Here is a 17231-nt window from a genome sequence, read left to right on the forward strand (position 1 = left end):
CACTGTTTGGATGCAGTAAAAAAATAATGAAGGGTCTCCAAATCATCATGAACGGGTGTGGCTAAAGAAGTTATTTCATGAGAATAGGATTATGTATGAAACATAGAAAATAAGAAATTTTACATTAGAATCTATGGAAATAGTCGACGCTAAGTAGATGGGTGAAAAGACAAAAGAATTAGATAGTTCATGATTTAAGAATTGATACACTCGAAAATTTAGATCGATCAATGAGTTAGTCATTATTTTGGATAAGCGATGAAAGAAGAATATTGTGGATGTACAAAGGATATGTGATTGGAGCATAGTCCAAAAGTTTGTAGAAGAACAAGACATCTTTAATATTATTAGTGCTTACGCATCTTAGGTTGAGTTGGAATATGATCTTAAATTAAAGTTTTGGGAGGATTTAAAAGACTTATTTCATTATATACCACAAGGAGAAAATATTTTCTTTTTAGGTTGAGGAGATTAATCAATAAGTAATAAAGTTAGAAGAAGGAGAATGAGAAGGAGAAAACAAGAACGTCAGCTTTTTATGTGTTATACCAATCCTTAGGTATAAAGGATGGAAAAAATCTATATATAATCTTGCTAAGGAATGATAAAGAAAGACAATAGATTTGGATCAAGTGAAGTGTATTGAAAGACAGAGAGGATACAATTATTGTTCAGGAAATAGATATAAAGGATAGACGAAAGAAGTATTTTCGCAACTTATTTTAAAGAAGGTTATGGTGAAAAAGAAATTTGAGGTTATAAAGAATTGTGTGTTTTGTCAATGAGGTTATAAAGACTGGAGTTTTTTTTTTTTATAAAGGATAGACGAAAGAAGTATTTTACCCATTGACGAAAGAAGATGAAAAATAAATTTGAAATCGACAGAAATGATATTGGTAAAAAAAAAAAAAGAATTGTGTGTTTTGTCAATGAGGTTATAAAGACTGAAGTGAGTTGTAGGTGATTTTGAAGGAGTTGAAGATTTTGTGCAATTAATTTACCAAAAAATTAAACTCGATTAAAAAATGCAAGACCATTTGAAGATGTATACTAAGCATGTATTTATATGATATTGGTTGGATAAAAAATGCGTGAAAATAAAAAACATCCAAAAACTTATATTTTATATAAAAAATTAAGCAAATTAAAATTCAAAAACTAAAAAAATAGTTCATCGTAATGTTCAGAGTTTTGCGGGAGCCTGCAATGGGTTGGACCATCACATTGGACTAAGAGAAACCCTACAAGTGAGAGTGAGATCACATCTTCGCCTAAAATCTTAAGACTTTAGGTATATTTTTTATCTCGCGTATTTGTTACTCAATATATACTATTGCATCCAATGGAGAAGTTTAACTCACACATGGAACATAAATATCTCTCCCTTAAATGTGAGATTTCAAAGAGGGATAAGTTCAGAGGCACAACATGGTAAAAAAAATATGGGTTGATGGAGATTTCAAAGAGGGGTGTCTGTTTCATGCTTTCACGATAAGAGATAAAGTAAATAAAGGCAAGAAGATGACAAATGAATTTTAACTTGGGAGAAATGATAAGAGAAAAAAATAAGCAATGTGTTTTATCAGTAAAAGTCATTAAAAAAATGCCACTAAATTTAAAATAGGTAATTATGCTACCAAAAATTAGACTTATTAAAAAATGTCAATTTAAAATATTTAATAAGCATGTATTTTGTCAACGCATCTACATTTTTCCATTGTAAGATCCCACAAAATACCAAAAGCGATTGAATTTAAAATGATAGAGGTTGAATAATTTATTTTTTTTGCATGATATCGAACGACATTGAAAACCCAATTTTTAGATAAAAAATCAAACAAATAAACCCAGAAACTAACAAAGCAAATCATCCTGAAGTTCATACTTCTGTGAGAGCGCCTACATCGGTTTGTATTATCACATTAGACTGAGAAAAATCACGCAACTGAGATTCACATCACATCTTTTTTCAAAGTCTTGAGGCATTTTGTATATGAGTAATCTCATTTATATGTTTCTTACATCTATTGCCGCTTACAACGTGGAATTTTAACTCACACTTGACACGTTAGTAGAGCTGTCAAAATGGGTCAGGCTCATCAAGCTGGCCTTTCGGCCCTCTATTTATTGTGGGTCGGTCCGTAAAAAAGGCATTGAAAAAACAAACCTATCTTTTTGGGCCAGCCCATCAGGCCTGCATTTTAGATCGGTCGACCTGAGGTGGGCCGCTGGGCTTGCGGGCCGACCCTTTTAAAAAAAAATATATAGTTTATAAATAGTTTTATTAGGTAAGACTGAACTACTTTATTATGTAATATTGAATTTTGTTATCTTCAAGGTTCACTTTGTGAGTTATGATAAATACTCTACTTTTGCATTGATTCTTTTGTGCTATTTATCCTTATGGATGTTGTTTAATAGACATTTTATACTCCCTCCGTCCCTAATTATAAGACCCTTTTACTAAAATCACGGGAATTAAGAAAGCGGATATTTGTATTAAAGTTGTTTGTAATCACTATTGTTTTTACAATTTTATCCTTAAGAGAGAGAGTTAGTTTATGTTTTCCATATGCTACTTATTGCTGATTGAAGAAAAAGATGTATAATAAATAGGGGCATGTATGTAAAGAAATAATTAATGTAGTTGGAAATAACAAAAGGGTCTTATAAAAAGGGACAAAAAAAATTCTCAAAAGGGTCTTATAATTAGGGACGGAGGGAGTATATAATTTAACTAAGTTTAAGAAGACATGTGATTTATTCGATGTATGATAATTTACGTAATATGTTTCTATTAAAAAAATATATGATATGCAACTTTATTGTTCATTCCATCGATTTTTTTCCAAAAAAACAACAAAATAATACATTTTAAAATATGGGCCGGGCTGGCCCATCGGGCTGTGTAGCCCACTATTAATTGGGATGGGCTCAATTTTTGTAGCCCATGAATCAAGTGGGCCGACCCAATCAGACCCATTTATATGAGCTGAACCAACGGGGCGAGCGGGCTAGGCCGGACCGGCCCATTTGACAGCTCTACACATTAGCATCTCGCCATTAAGTGTCAGGATCTCTGTGTCCGTGATACCACCGTTGAAATTTCTAGAGTATCTCTGTGTCCGTGATACCATCGTTGAAATTTCTAGAGGAGCCTACATTGGTGTAGATCAACAATTTGGAGAAAGAGCAACCATGCAAGTGAAAATGATACCACCACATCTTCATCCAAAACTTTAAGACTTGCATATAATTTTTTTTCGTTAATTAACACTTGATACATCAAAATATTCAGTCTCTCAAATATGACGAAATTCTAGCCCGTGTTTGGCACGGGTCCACACACTAGTTCTATTAATTTTCGTCCTTTTATTGGAATAAGTATTATTAATCTTTCCTAAAACAGTTTGTATGGTCATAATACATTCAAATATTTCAATTAATCAATGATTAGGGAAAACCATTATTGACTACGTCATCTTACAAGAATTATGCACTGTAATTCTACAATTCCCAAACATAACATCTTATAATAATTATGCGTTACCAAAATTAGCATTAAGGACACTATTAGCATTACCACAGATTACAAAAATATATGATGCTCTTAATATGCATTCTACATCATAGGATCAATTGTCTTCACAACATGCATAAAACAACCTAGATTGCAATTAATCTACATACAAAAAGTGTGCTCCCAGAAAGTGTGGTTGACATCCTAGGTAACTTCATCTCGGTTCGATCGCTCCCAACAAAAAAAGTTTTCTGCTGACATGCTGACAATGAAGAGTCTCAGGATTTTCCAAAAGAAAACATAACTTGTCCCCTTCTTCCACGTTATTGTCTGCAACATACTTCGACCAACCATGTCCAAGAAATTTGTCATTTCCAAAGGTCATAATTGTGCACTCATATTTCCTGAAGCGCTCATAATCGTACATGATCATCGTTGACTGGTCACTGCGTAATAAATTAGCAATTTCCTTTGGAAATTGCTAATCGAGACAAATGTTTAGGTCATGCTCATATATTAAGAATCATACATTAAGGTTCAAAAAAGTGTACTATACATCTATGCCAAATAATTGTAGTAAGGTGATTATATGCAATCAAAGTTATAAAGGTATGTAGAAAGAACAAAATTATAAACACATGGGCGCGCCCAACACATTCAACAATTGAACAATAGATTCGACTCAACGATTACCCGTGAAGTATAAGAACAATGAGGTTTTGTTACTCCATGTAGACAAATTACAATATAAAGGTGCTGTAACGACCCTTTTCAATTTCAACTATCTCAATTGGGTCCCTTGTATAAGTTATTACATATCCTTTAAGAAAACGTGACAAAATTATAAATCTTCGTTCAAAAGTAGACATTCATCAATATTTAAAAATATATTTATAATTTATCAATTAAATCTTGCAAAAAAAAAAAAATTTATTGAATCCAAAGATCGCACAAATATTCTAAAATTTTACCATTTAGTGCATATATGTCGGTGAACCAACCATCTATAACGAAAATAGTTTGAAAACATACCAGAGTCTGCAGAATACTAGCACGGGACATGGCCTTTGTCACTTTCTTTTCAAAATGATAATAACCCCTTTCATCACGTACCACCTCAATTCCATTTTCCCCGACCGATTCCTCTTCACTACCACTAGGTGGTAAAATTCGTAAATATTCGGCACAATCTACAACGTACTCCCCTAGGGGTTCCACCAGATAGAAAACCCATGGTTTTGGCCACGTTTTTCCCACCAACGAAGAAGGTATCGCCATCGTTACTATTGGGCCAGATATTAGGCCAAACCCTTATTCTTTGTTTTCCATTTTCAAACAACCATACACCTCCCGTTGGTCTAACACAAAAGTATAAGTACACCAAAGTTAGTACTAATGGCGATTTGTATGAATCAATATGGACAAAAGTTAGTACTTTCACCAATCATTGTTAGAAATAATTCTAAATTCTCAACATCATTTCACATAATACAATATTAAATTAAAAGTTCACATACACAGGTATAACCTTACCTCTTTTTTTTTAGAAATGATATTTGTACAACCACTTTGTGACAACTTTTTGACAATTTTCTCTCTCAAACTCACATTATGTTTTTATTCTCTCTCTTCCTTTTTCTCTTTCCTTTGTTTTTGACCAATGAAAAGTGAGAAACTTGATGTGTCACACTAAAAGGTTGAAAATGAATATGGTGTGAATTCGATGAAAAATCACACCAATAACAAACTTGATGTGTCAAGCAACCAATACAAGTGGATCACAGTTATAATCACAAACAAAAGTAGAAAACAACATGATAAAAGAAGAGAGAACACAAGAATTTGTTGAGTCAGTTCGGTCCAAATTGACCTAGCATGGGGGAGACAGCAGCCTTCCGTTCCACTATATGATGAGTAACTTTACAAAAGAGATATCAATGGGTTACAAGAATAAGTCTCCCGCATAATTCTACCCAAAGTCTGAATCTCTTTCCGTAACCAAGAGACTCAATCCTAATAGTGTTTCCCAAGGTGAATCAACCCTCAAACTCTAGTGTTTGTTCCAAAGAGACAAACTTTATAAAAACCCTAGTTTTGTTGTTGCCTTTCTAAATCATTGTTTCAGCCCCCTCTATCTCAAAGTTTGCTCTGATACAAGGTCTATATTTATAGTAAAAGTATCGCTTAAAATTTGGAACAAATCTGCACCCAAAAATATGTTTCTGTTATTCGCTGCCAGCGCACCATCGTGTCACGTTGTGATCCCATCGTGCCACGAAATTTCCAGTGACTTGCCTCATAACTGAAACTTCCCATCGTTCCACGTTGCCCTTCAATCGTGCCACGATTCCTGCAGAATCCTGATTTTAAGTTAACTCTCACGGAATCTTTGAAATTTTGTAGCATAAGAATTTTGTAGCATAAGAATATTAAGTTCAATGCATATAGACCTTGTTTTAGAGCAAACTTTGAGAGATAGAGGGGGATGAAACAATGGTTTAGAAAGACAACAACAAAACTAGGGTTTGTATAGAGTTTGTCTCTTTGAAACAAACACTAGGGTTTGAGGGTTGATTCACCTTGGGAAACACTATTAGGATTTAGTCTCTTGGTTACGGGAAGAGGCTGAGACTTTGGGTAGAATTAGGCGGGAGACTTATTCTTGTAACCCATTGATATCTCTTTTGTAACGTTACTCATCATATAGTGGAACGGAGGGCTGCTCTCTCCCCTAGACTAGGTCAATTTGGACCGAACTGGGTCAACAAATTCTTGTGTTCTCTCTTCCTTTCTCTCTCGCTGTTTTCTACTTTTGGCTTGTGTTTATAATTGTTCCATACACTTTGTTTTGGTTGCTTGATTATCCCTTGCTCCACACATCAAGTTGTTATTGGTGTGATTTTCATCGAATTCACAACAAAATTCCAATCAACTGATATGAAACACACAAACATACTGAACATATTGCCTAAAGACATAGAACTCTTAGTAATACTAATAGCCATACATCCATGAATATTTTACCTCTATTTTTATTTCTATTGTTTGTTCATGAAATTTGTTTCAGATTGCTAAAAGGCATAATTTTATGATCAACATCCACACTTTCGTTTTCAATACGTAGATAAGAATCCACATTTTCATCTGTTTTTTATTTTTATTTTGAATCAGCCAATATTATTACTACCAGCCCCTGAAAGATGCAAAGGGATGGAAACGAAGAAATACAACGGTGTCGTGTATAGGCGGGACACCCCAAAATCCACACTGCCCAAAAACACAGAAGTAGCACAGACCCAAAAAAAAAAAAAAAAAAAAAAGAGCAAAATACAAGCAACTTAAACAACACAACTTATAGCCCTGCAATCTGGATTAACACCTCTAGATTGCGCCACCGTAATTATGCCTATTGATCACTCCACAACCTGCTGGACCTATGACAGCCCCCACGCAACATAGAAAAAACCGCGCTGCACATCAAGGAAAAACGCAGCTAGCAGACCCACAAAAACCCGCGAAACCTCAAACACAACAGGCAGCAGCCACAACACAACACAACACCTAACGCAGTCCTCTAGTTTGTGTTCCATTCAAAAGAAAAAAAGATAAGACAGGAATCTATTTCACAAAACAGAACCTACCTTTGGTTCCAAGTTGCAATATAGTAAGCTTTTCTTTTGGACTTGTTTTCCCCAACCTGAAATAATGACTGCAGTTATTAGTATGAATTTTTAGCAAATATTGAGAGCTACATAGGCATCAATCAATGAGATACTAAATAATGATTGTTTGACATTGATTTTAAATCCTATAATCAAAATCAAGAAAACAAATCTAAACCAATTATAAAAATCATGAAACAAAAAATATGCCTACCAATCAGATTTTATGTTCTTCATCAAAATATAAGTCACTAGATGAATGCTCCGAGCCACCTTTTCTTTTTCATTCTCGCTGCACTTTCATAGCTACCGGCTTCTTCTTAATGTTAAACCATGTGACCACAACAAAGGATCCATGATGTATTACAACTCTTAGAACAATACCCTGCAACCATTCATTTCATATACGCATTACACACCAATACATTTTTCACCGAGGACCAAAATGTTAGGCACCTTTGATCTTAAAAACTATGATTCACAATCCGGTAAAGTTGTATTCGGTAAAGTTTCATCCCATTTCAGGGTTCTAAATCAAAGCAGAAGGTTTCTCTTACCCTTGGACTTTCATCCCATTTCAGAAATTGAATTTCAGCATAATATATCTTGGATTGCTTGAAAGATGAAAATGTGATTGGAAAAGGTTGTTCCGGTGTTGTGTATAAGGATGAGAATAGATGTCAAATGGAGAGCTGATAGCAGTGAAGATGCAGATTCTTGGCTAAATTCAGCTTTAAATCATTGCGACGCTCATAAGTTATTGTTCTAATGGGAATATTAAGCTTCTTCTCTATAGCAACTTTTGCAAGTTTTCCAATCTCAGTGGTGGGATTTCACCACAACTAAAAGCTCAAAAATGTGATGTTTGTTTCTTTCCTTTTTTAAAACAAAAAATACTATTGTTTGAAGAAGTTTGAAGAGGATGATTTTTGGTTTTTTCAAACTGATTTTCTCAATAGTAAAGGTCATTGTAGCTAGCATCAGAGACTAAAGTAGCCAATCGAGAAAACAATAGAGGATTGAATTGTGATAGCAAATTACACTTATAGGAACCAAAATAATGTTATAGCCGAGGAGAATCACAACACTTTGCGCATCACCAATCCATAGAAAATCGACAACTTATGAACAGCAACTTCCATGATTTTCACTTACTTTCACATGTTTTTCTTCCACCAACAATCTCAAATAAAACCATCTCATAATTATACACACAAATCTTCCTATTTCAGAGGCTACTCCTTAAACATTATTGGAACTCATCAAAATTCAAGGGCCTACTTACTACAATATTATACATAGGAAACTAAATCGTAAACTTCACAATCAGCAAATAAGCATAAAAACGTAGGAAACTAAATCCAATCCACAATAATCTAAATAAATATATTTAAAATACTAACCATATAATAACTGAAAACATATACGTTCCTAACTCCCAAGTCATCAACTGCACCAAATTTATGTGAGGATAAAGAAAAAAATACATACGGGAACGGAATTAGCAGTGAGGGTGTTTGCAGCAAAAACCGGCGAGTCACGAAGCTTTGAAAAATGAGCGGAGGTGTGGGTACTTCATAGATAAACAATACATAGTCCCTAAACTATCATTATCTCTCATATTTTAAAAAAAAACAGAGGGATTAACATAATGGATTGTGATAATAGTTCAGAGACTATTTCTTATATTTCTATAGCTCAGATACTAAATTGAAATTTCATTGTTTCGAATACAAGATAAGAATATAAGAAGAAGATACTATTATTACTTCAAGAACAAAACAGGGTTACTGGGTCATCAAATTTTCAACACTATAAAAAATCCCATTTCAATTTCAACATTTCACTCAAAAAAGTAGTAAAATCTGTAAATGAAACATTGGATAACATTACTTCAAAAAATATTCACAACAACAGCGTAAAACAGAAGAAAAGATGAACAAAGTTTTGAGGGTTACCAGAGAAAGAGAGAGGATAGTTGTGTTGTTGAAGAGGCTATCCTTGTTCTTGGTTGTTGTTACTGTTGTGTCGCAGTTAGATTGGGCCACTACACTAATTTGCGGGAATTTGGATCAACCGAAACCTAAAACCGACATAAAATTGTATAAAATCTCGCAAAATTGATCTATAATTGAATTATTTAAATTTTTGGATGGGCCACTATACCACTTTGCACGAATTTGGATCAACCAAAACATAAAACCGATACAAAATTGCATAAAATCTCGCAAAATAAATCTATAATCGTTGATTTTTTAATTTTTCCGGGTGGGCCAAGGGTGGGCCGTGGCCCACCCCAGCCCATGAAGGGCTCCGCCACTGTTGAGAGTCAAAGCACCGATTGAGTGAGGTTGAGAGTCAAAGCACCGATTCAGAGCACCTATTGAGCGAGATTGGACCGTTTCAGAGCATAACACCAATAAAATTGGGGAACTTCTGCGGTACACCTCACAAATTGAGGTGTACCGATACTACTGCTTCAAATATTTACAATTTAACGATTATTTTATGAAATAAAATTTATTTATCAATATTTATATTTTATAAGACATCATTTTATAAGAATAAACATCATTTCATTGTTTATAAGAATCATATTAAATTTTTGACATTTTCTCATAAAAAATAATAAATATTCTTTGTTATATGTAACAAAAAATTTATTTCGTCGACACTTTCGGTAACTAAGATCTAATTATTGTAATTGTTAATGATAGAAAACAATTTTTTTTCTTCGAAAAAACAACTCGTTTCAATATGAATTTGATGATTTGGTGTACCGGTACACTCAAATTTTTTAGTGTACCATAGAATTTTGCCGTAAAATTGTACTGATTGAGTGAATTGAGCACCGATTCCGACATAACACCAATTGAGTGAGTTAGATTGCACCGATTCAGCGAGGTTAGGTTTTGGGGGTGAACAATTGAGAGTGAGAAGGCATTGGGATGAAATTGGAGATTTAAGAGTGAGATGAAAATTTTGGGTCTTAGGGTTTAGAGAAAATTTTGGGAAAGTGAGAAGGAGCTGGAGGTGAAACTGTGTACGTGTTCTAGAGTGAATGAAAAATTTGGCCAAGGGCAATTAACAACGCGTAAAAACTGTGATTGTTGACCATAACTGTCGCAGCAACTGTTGCAAAGTTGCACATTGAGGCAGTTATAAGGTAAGGGTCGCAAATGAAGTGTCGCATGCTGATTTTCTTGTACTATCCACATATCCCACCAAAATAATGTTTTAGTACCATCACCTACCTCCTTCTCTAAATTATCATCAAACCACCGACGAACTCCCACACCAACTCCACTTTTAATATCATTCAAATTATTCAACCAAACATAATTCACTCTGCCCCCCTCGGCTAAACAACCACCAACCTCCCTGTATCTCGCCACTATGACTCTATACCACAAACTCTTAACCTCCACCACCATTTTCCATGTAATGCCATATTATATTCTTTAACCCGCCTCACCCCCAAACCTTCATTCTCCTTTTTAGAAAAAATAGTTTCCTAATTAGTCCAAGAAATTTTCCTACTTTCCTGACTCCCACGAAAAAAAACGATTAAAAAGGACAAAAAATAGACTAGAAGAGAGGACAAGACAAGCTTTAGGAGAACCAATCAACCACCCAAAGAAATGTTTCTACTCTTCCAACAAAATAATCTTAACTTAATTCGATCTAACAAAGGACGCTATAAGTTCACCTTACGGGGATATCCACCAATAGGTAAACCAAAATAAAGGAAAGTCACACGACTCATTTTACAACGAAGAATGGAGGTTGCCTCAATCAACCAAAAATCATGAATGTTGATACCAAACAACATACTTATATGAAAGTTTACCTTGAGGCCAGACAATGCTTTAAAAAGGAGTAGCAATGGTTTTAGAGGTCCGGTATTGGCCCAACTTCTAACTCCCACTAACAAAGTATCATCAGCAAATATAAGGTGAGTAACAAATAGAACCAGAGGTTCCCACCTTATAACCAGTAAAAAGACCGGTCACTACTAAAGCATTCATCATAAGATTTAGGCCTTCAACAACAATAGATAATAAAAAAGGAGAAACAGAATCATCTTGTCTCAACCTACGCTCAAATTTGAATTCATCAGTGGGGCAATCAATTGACTAGGATTAAAGTCGATGTTGTACTAATACATTCCATGATCCATCAACTGTTTGGAAGTTTTGGACAATTTAGTATCTTGATGGTTGGTTTGGTGCGCAAATTAGAGAGCCAAGATATGACAATGTTATTATATCCTACGTATATATGTTGTTTGATTCACCAATATGATAGAATAAACTAATCCCCTGTTATTTTAATCCTTAGCTTAGCTTAGCTTATGTTGAGTTAGTAAGGTGATAGGATTTCAAAAGCAAAAAGCTAAAAATTTATCACACAACTATTCTCTTTAGGGCACTCGTCATGAAACACGAGTCTCTTGCTCATGCTCTCCCATTGAGTTCATCCTCAACCTCTATGCATCTCTAACACTTTGTTTCATCTGCAACCTAGTTATCTTTGGACATCCAAACACGTCAAAGAAGATAATTAGAAATTGATGAGACTATGCATATTGATAATACTCGTTTATTTTGTTAAAAATTACTTTCCATAAAATTTTCTATTTGTAACTTATCGTAAGTTTGTTAAACTTTTATTTGAATTTTATTTATAAGCTTTACCCAAAAACTGTTTTTTGATAAATTTATTGTTGAAACATGTGTGGAAATTGAATTAAAATACTAAACACAAATTTCAACCTCGAATAGAACTAGTGTTGTGTGAATTGAAAAAAGTGGAAGTCTCACATTGTATAAATCACACACATAGTAATGTTTATATAATGGGGGTAGATAATTATGTGAACAAAATAAGCACTGGAAAAGTAGAAGTCCCACCACATTGTATTGATGTATTTTATTATTTGGAAATGGTAAATTAATTTAAACATTATTAAAAAATGTTTTCTTAGTCCCCAAGTTTTGCTAAAATAGTTTGAAACACAATCTGAAATATTTTGATATGCAAATATTTTTGTACTCAATTTGATATATTTTTGTACTATATCTAATATATGAATTACTTGTTTCCAAAGTTTCTCGCATAATAGGTGTTAGCTAACTTTAGATACTTGTTCCCAAAATTTCTAACACATTAGATGTGAACTTTCTCTATAAATGAGAGCTCGTATAGTTCACTCCATACACCGAAAAATATTCTCTTGCATCTCATGAGCTAAACTTCATTTTTGTTTTCTTTCATTTTTCATAATTTGACACCATTTTAGAGGAAGAAATTAAGTGTATTTGCTATCATTCGTGAGGTATATATGACCTTTTATTTTTATAATAAAATTAGTGAGGAGGCATTCATAGCTGATTTTGTAGCTATTGACAATTTGGATGAGTTGAATTTGTGATCACGTCTTCTATTTCTAAGGAGGTTTATCATAGTCTTTATTTTTTTTTTTGACAGAAGGTTTATCATGGTCTTATTCATAGTTTTAAAAATCGGACCGGTCATCGACTCGGTCATATCACTGGGTCAATGAGTCATTGGTCGAACCACTGAGTCATTGGTTGAATCGCATGACTGAACCGTATTAAATCGGATAACTCGGTTGTATGACTCGGTCTCTATTAAAAAAAATATATAACACTTACAAAAGGAAAAACAATATTTTTATAAAACAATTATTAACATTTTTCTAAAAAAAAAAGTGTGTGAAATATTTTTCTAAAAAAAGTGTATGAACTATTATTTGTTTTTACGGGAGGTGTATAAAATATCTTTTAAATGCAAGAAAGCCAACCTAAAGGTCCCCTTAGTAAAAAAAAACAAAAGCCCATCTAATAATAAAAACCTATTACACTACTTTCCAAGATGAAGTTATGCAGCAGCCTCCCTCTTTCAATTTAGTAGCCGCCACCCTCTCTCAGATTTGATCTCTCTCATTTCTTTTCTTCATTGTAACTAAAATCTGGTGTATACAATTATACCTCATTTCTAAATTTTCTTTCCATGAACTAGATGAGGCTTGCTATCGTGTTCCATTCTCTCTTCTTTCCTTGTTTTTTCTGATTTTTTTTATCAAATTGGAGCAGCTATGCGTTGAACCGGCCGAGTCACCGGTTTTGACCGGTTTTGGTCGAGTCGTTCCGATTCTTACCGGTTCCTTTGCATGGCCGATCCGTTGTTCAACTCGAACCGGACATATCACCGGTTCACGGTCCGACGGGTTCAACCGGACGGTCCGGTCCGAGTTTTAAAACTATGGTCTTATTGATCAAATGTTTGAAACTAATGATTCAATGACCGACAAGTTCCGAAATCCTCGACCAATAAATGATCAGTCACATCCATAGTTATTCATAGAAACTTGTAAGATTAAGAGAAAATTGAAAAGTCATAAAAAGTACTCTGGAGAGACCATGACAAAAGTTAATCTCTTGAGCACAAAGCCCCTCCAGAGGTTACTTTTATCTTTTCAATTTCTTCCCATTCTTTCAAGTTCTTAATTGTAACTATGAAGTTGACTAACAATCACATATTTATTACAAATTTCAGATCAAGACTCTTGGGTTGATGAGTTAATATGTCCAACCCATTTGATTATAAAGGCTACATAAACTTCCTTAGAAAAATATAGTCTATAGTCACAAATTCAACTCGCTAAAATTCTTGGTGTTGGCTAAATAAGTATTGAAATCAGCTATGAACACCTAGCACTCTTCAATTGAACCATATAAAACACTATTTCTTTCCTCATCAATCTACAAACAAACTGTATAAAACTCCCTTTTTTCCTGATCACGATAAGGGTAATTTCCAATGCAGTAGTTGTCGATGAAAGTGCTTCGATCACGAAATATTTGTATGGGTTTCCAGTGATGATGATGAGGGTACAAACTCATGACCGTTGATATGGTGGCAAGAAATGTCATCTAGATGTGGAGGTCTTAAAATTCATCTTGAGTGAGTTTGGTTTAGGTAACATGATTAAGATTCAAAATTTGTGAAATCGCAAACCCAGCTTGTTCGATAAAATGCATTTTTCATTCAAAAATAAATAAAATGCTTTTTTAATTTTATTAATATAGTTTAAGACTTTTATATGTTGATTTAAATTGTAGAATTTAAATTTTTGAATATAGTAAAAATTTGAAATTGTAGCATTTAGTCTAAATAATAAAATTTTCTTGAAAATAATATCTCTGATTAATTTTTTTTTGAATTTTTTGTAAAAATATTTTTAATAGACCAGTGACCCTATACAAATCAACTCATTAATCACATCGTTGATTTGGATCCGTTTTAATGCAAAAATGAATTTCCTACTCAACCAAAATGGTGACGGAGAATGTAAAATCTGTCTCCACCACGTCCCATTGCCATGTCTATTTGTTGATCAATCTAAGTAACATTTTTGCAAGTGTTATTATTAATAGAGAAAGTTGAATGAAAACAATTGATTATCATTGTTGAGTGAAGTTATTAAATGATGTATATATACACAAATGGTTCTCTATCTTAGCTTATCATGTATAACATGTACTAGATTACCAACTCTTAACTAATTCTAGCTGTCAAAATGCATATATATATATACATGACATTAATTGGTTTTTAAAATGTTAAGGAAGATGAAAAAAATTATGCTTCAATGGACGGAGAAAACTAAGATCTAAGATAAAACATAAACAAAAATCAAATAGAGATAAAACATGCATTATTTGGTAGAGGCAGAAGAACAAATAAATAGATAAAAAAAAGTATTCTTTGATGAAAATACAAGTAGAGAAAAAATATGCTTGGTGTTGAAGGGAGTATGAACCTTTATATATACATCATGGTGAAGTATTGGTTAGGGTTTGTACTGTTGCTTGGTTGTGGGGTGGTTGAAGGGAAATTGGCCTTTATGAATCAGTGGGTGAAGTGCATGAATAGAAAAACAAAATACGCATGTTTCTTGTTTGGAAATAAAATGGTAATAAGAATTCTAGTAGTTAAAAGAGATATTGTTTTATACGTTGAAATAGTAACTGGATGTTAAGTGTTTGTGTGACTATATTCTTTTTTTTTTCAGTATTTCTTTTAAAAAATTGTTTAACTTTTTTATATTTTATTCTTTTTGAATTGTTACTAGTACTTTATTATTTTAAAATAGACCTGATTTTCTTTTGTCTTTATATATAGTAAAATTAGATAGTTGTACTAAAAATTTAATTGTAGTAAATCTTCTTCATTGCTTATGAACTTGTGATGGGAATTGAAATTTATGGTTAGAGATAAAATAATATAATGCTTTAAATTAGTTTTTCTTTATAAAAACAGTTAAATCTTTGTTTTTGTTTGATCACATCTTCATTTGAATGGTTGTAAATGCGATGCAAAGTAATATTATATGAATTAATTTTTTTAAAACTCGTTATTACATGGCTTTGAATACAAAGGGGAGACAATTATCTTTTTCACTCTATAGTATGAATTTACTAAGGCTTTGTTTGCGAGTTTTGAGCGGAAGGAAAGGAAAGACTAAGGAGGGGAAGAGAAGGAAAGGGAGGGAAGGGAGAAAGGAGGGAAAACCTTCCCCTTGTTTGGGAGTTAAAAAGCCAATAAGGTAAGGAGATGTAGGGCTTATGTTATAATTTTACTATTTTACCATTTTACCATTTTTCCTCATAAAATCAATACATTGTTATACTTCGTAATTTAACTTATGATTTATTCAAAACAACTTATCTCATGAAAAACAAATTATTACGATCTATTTTTAAAAAACAACTTATTCAAAACAACTTATTTATATAAAAAAAAGAGCTTATTACAATCACTTTTTAAAAATAACTTATTTATACAAAACAACTTATTAAGGCCTCTTTTAAAAAAACAGCTTATCTTATGAAAAAGAAATTATTACGATCTTTTTTTTTAAAAAACAACTTATTCAAAACAGCTTCTTTATACAAAACAGCTTATTATGACCTCTTTTCAAAAGAACAGCTTATTCAAAACAACTTAATACAATATCTTTTTCAAAAACAACTTATCCAAAACAGCTTATGTATACAAAACAGCTTATTACGACCTCTTTTCAAAAAACAACTTGTTCAAAACAGCTTATTTATACAAAAGAACTTATTCTCTATTAACTCAAACAGCCTACGAAAACGGACACAAAAAGGAACATCCCCTAACCACCTATCCAACCAAAACAACGTATGAGCTCCATCTCCAACCCTCCGAGCCACATGATCAACAAACCAACCGCTCTCTCCATCACCATCACTACCCCTAATACGACTCACCTCCCTCCACCACCACGAAACACTCCGGCCCCCAACCTGCCACCTAATTCGCCATACCTGGCAACTAAAACCCTATACCACAAACCATCTCTATCCACCAACATCCGCCAACACCATTTCCCTAACAGAGCACTATTAAACTCCTTCAACTGTCTCACCCCCAAACCTCCATACTCCTTTTTTGAACAAATAGTTTTCCATCCTATCCAGCTAATTTTCCTATGATCCTCACTCCCCCCCCCCCGCAGAAAAAAAAATTAATAAATAAAGAGTCAAGGGAAGAAAGTATACCTGATGGAGCTTTGAAGAAAGAAAGGGCATAGACAGGCAGAGAAGTCAAGACAGATTTTAAAAGTACCAAATGTCCGCCAAAGGAAAGAAACCAGCTATTCCAACCCGTAAGTCTAGATTTGATTCGATGCACAATATGGTCCCAAAAACTAAGCCGACGCGGGTTACCCCCAATTGGCAAGCCCAAGTACAAGAAAGGAACCTTACCCACTTTGCAACTCAAAACCGAAGCTGCCTCACAAAGCCAAGAATCCGAGATATTAATCCCCACCAACAAACTCTTATGAAAATTCACTTTCAACCCAGACATAGCTTCAAAAATAAGAAGGGTGTACGACCATTCCCCCAACTTTTGACACCAAGTAAGAGGGTATCATCCGCAAATTGCAAATGAGATAGAACCACCGAGCTAGCCGCCCCCAACCTATACCCTTG

The 17231-nt window shown here is 33.6% G+C and overlaps 1 protein-coding gene across 4 annotated transcripts; it reads right to left on the reverse strand.

Annotated features, from left to right (window-relative positions):
* Positions 1-3466: 3466 nt before the first annotated feature.
* On the reverse strand, positions 3467-9216 carry LOC25480406 (uncharacterized). Of its 4 annotated transcripts, none has more exons than XR_005646611.1 (5): positions 7740-9134; positions 7397-7567; positions 7162-7217; positions 4553-4878; positions 3467-3989 (listed from the first exon to the last, which is right to left on the reverse strand). XR_005646611.1 is itself a non-coding variant. In XM_039834994.1 (4 exons), the coding sequence occupies exons 3-4, from the start codon at positions 4796-4798 to the stop codon at positions 3735-3737; spliced, it is 513 nt and encodes a 170-aa protein (XP_039690928.1). In that variant the 5' UTR covers positions 4799-4878; positions 7162-7217; positions 7397-7732; the 3' UTR covers positions 3467-3734. The 4 variants fall into 4 exon arrangements, 1 of the variants encoding a protein (XP_039690928.1); XR_003008463.2 differs by lacking the exon at positions 7740-9134 and adding an exon at positions 9141-9216 and having other exon boundaries at positions 3468-4001; XR_003008461.2 differs by having other exon boundaries at positions 3469-4001.
* Positions 9217-17231: the final 8015 nt, after the last annotated feature.

This window comes from Medicago truncatula, chromosome 6 (assembly GCF_003473485.1).
Source record: "Medicago truncatula cultivar Jemalong A17 chromosome 6, MtrunA17r5.0-ANR, whole genome shotgun sequence".
Classification (NCBI taxonomy): Eukaryota; Viridiplantae; Streptophyta; class Magnoliopsida; order Fabales; family Fabaceae; genus Medicago; species Medicago truncatula.

Bases quoted from the DNA above. Each gene is read 5' to 3' on its own strand.
- LOC25480406 (XM_039834994.1), bottom strand. From the start codon at position 4,798: ATGGCGATACCTTCTTCGTTGGTGGGAAAAACGTGGCCAAAACCATGG. The intron at 4,002-4,552 runs GTATGTTTTCAA...TGTCTCGATTAG, and splicing joins CTAGTATTCTGCAGACTCTG to CAATTTCCAAAGGAAATTGC.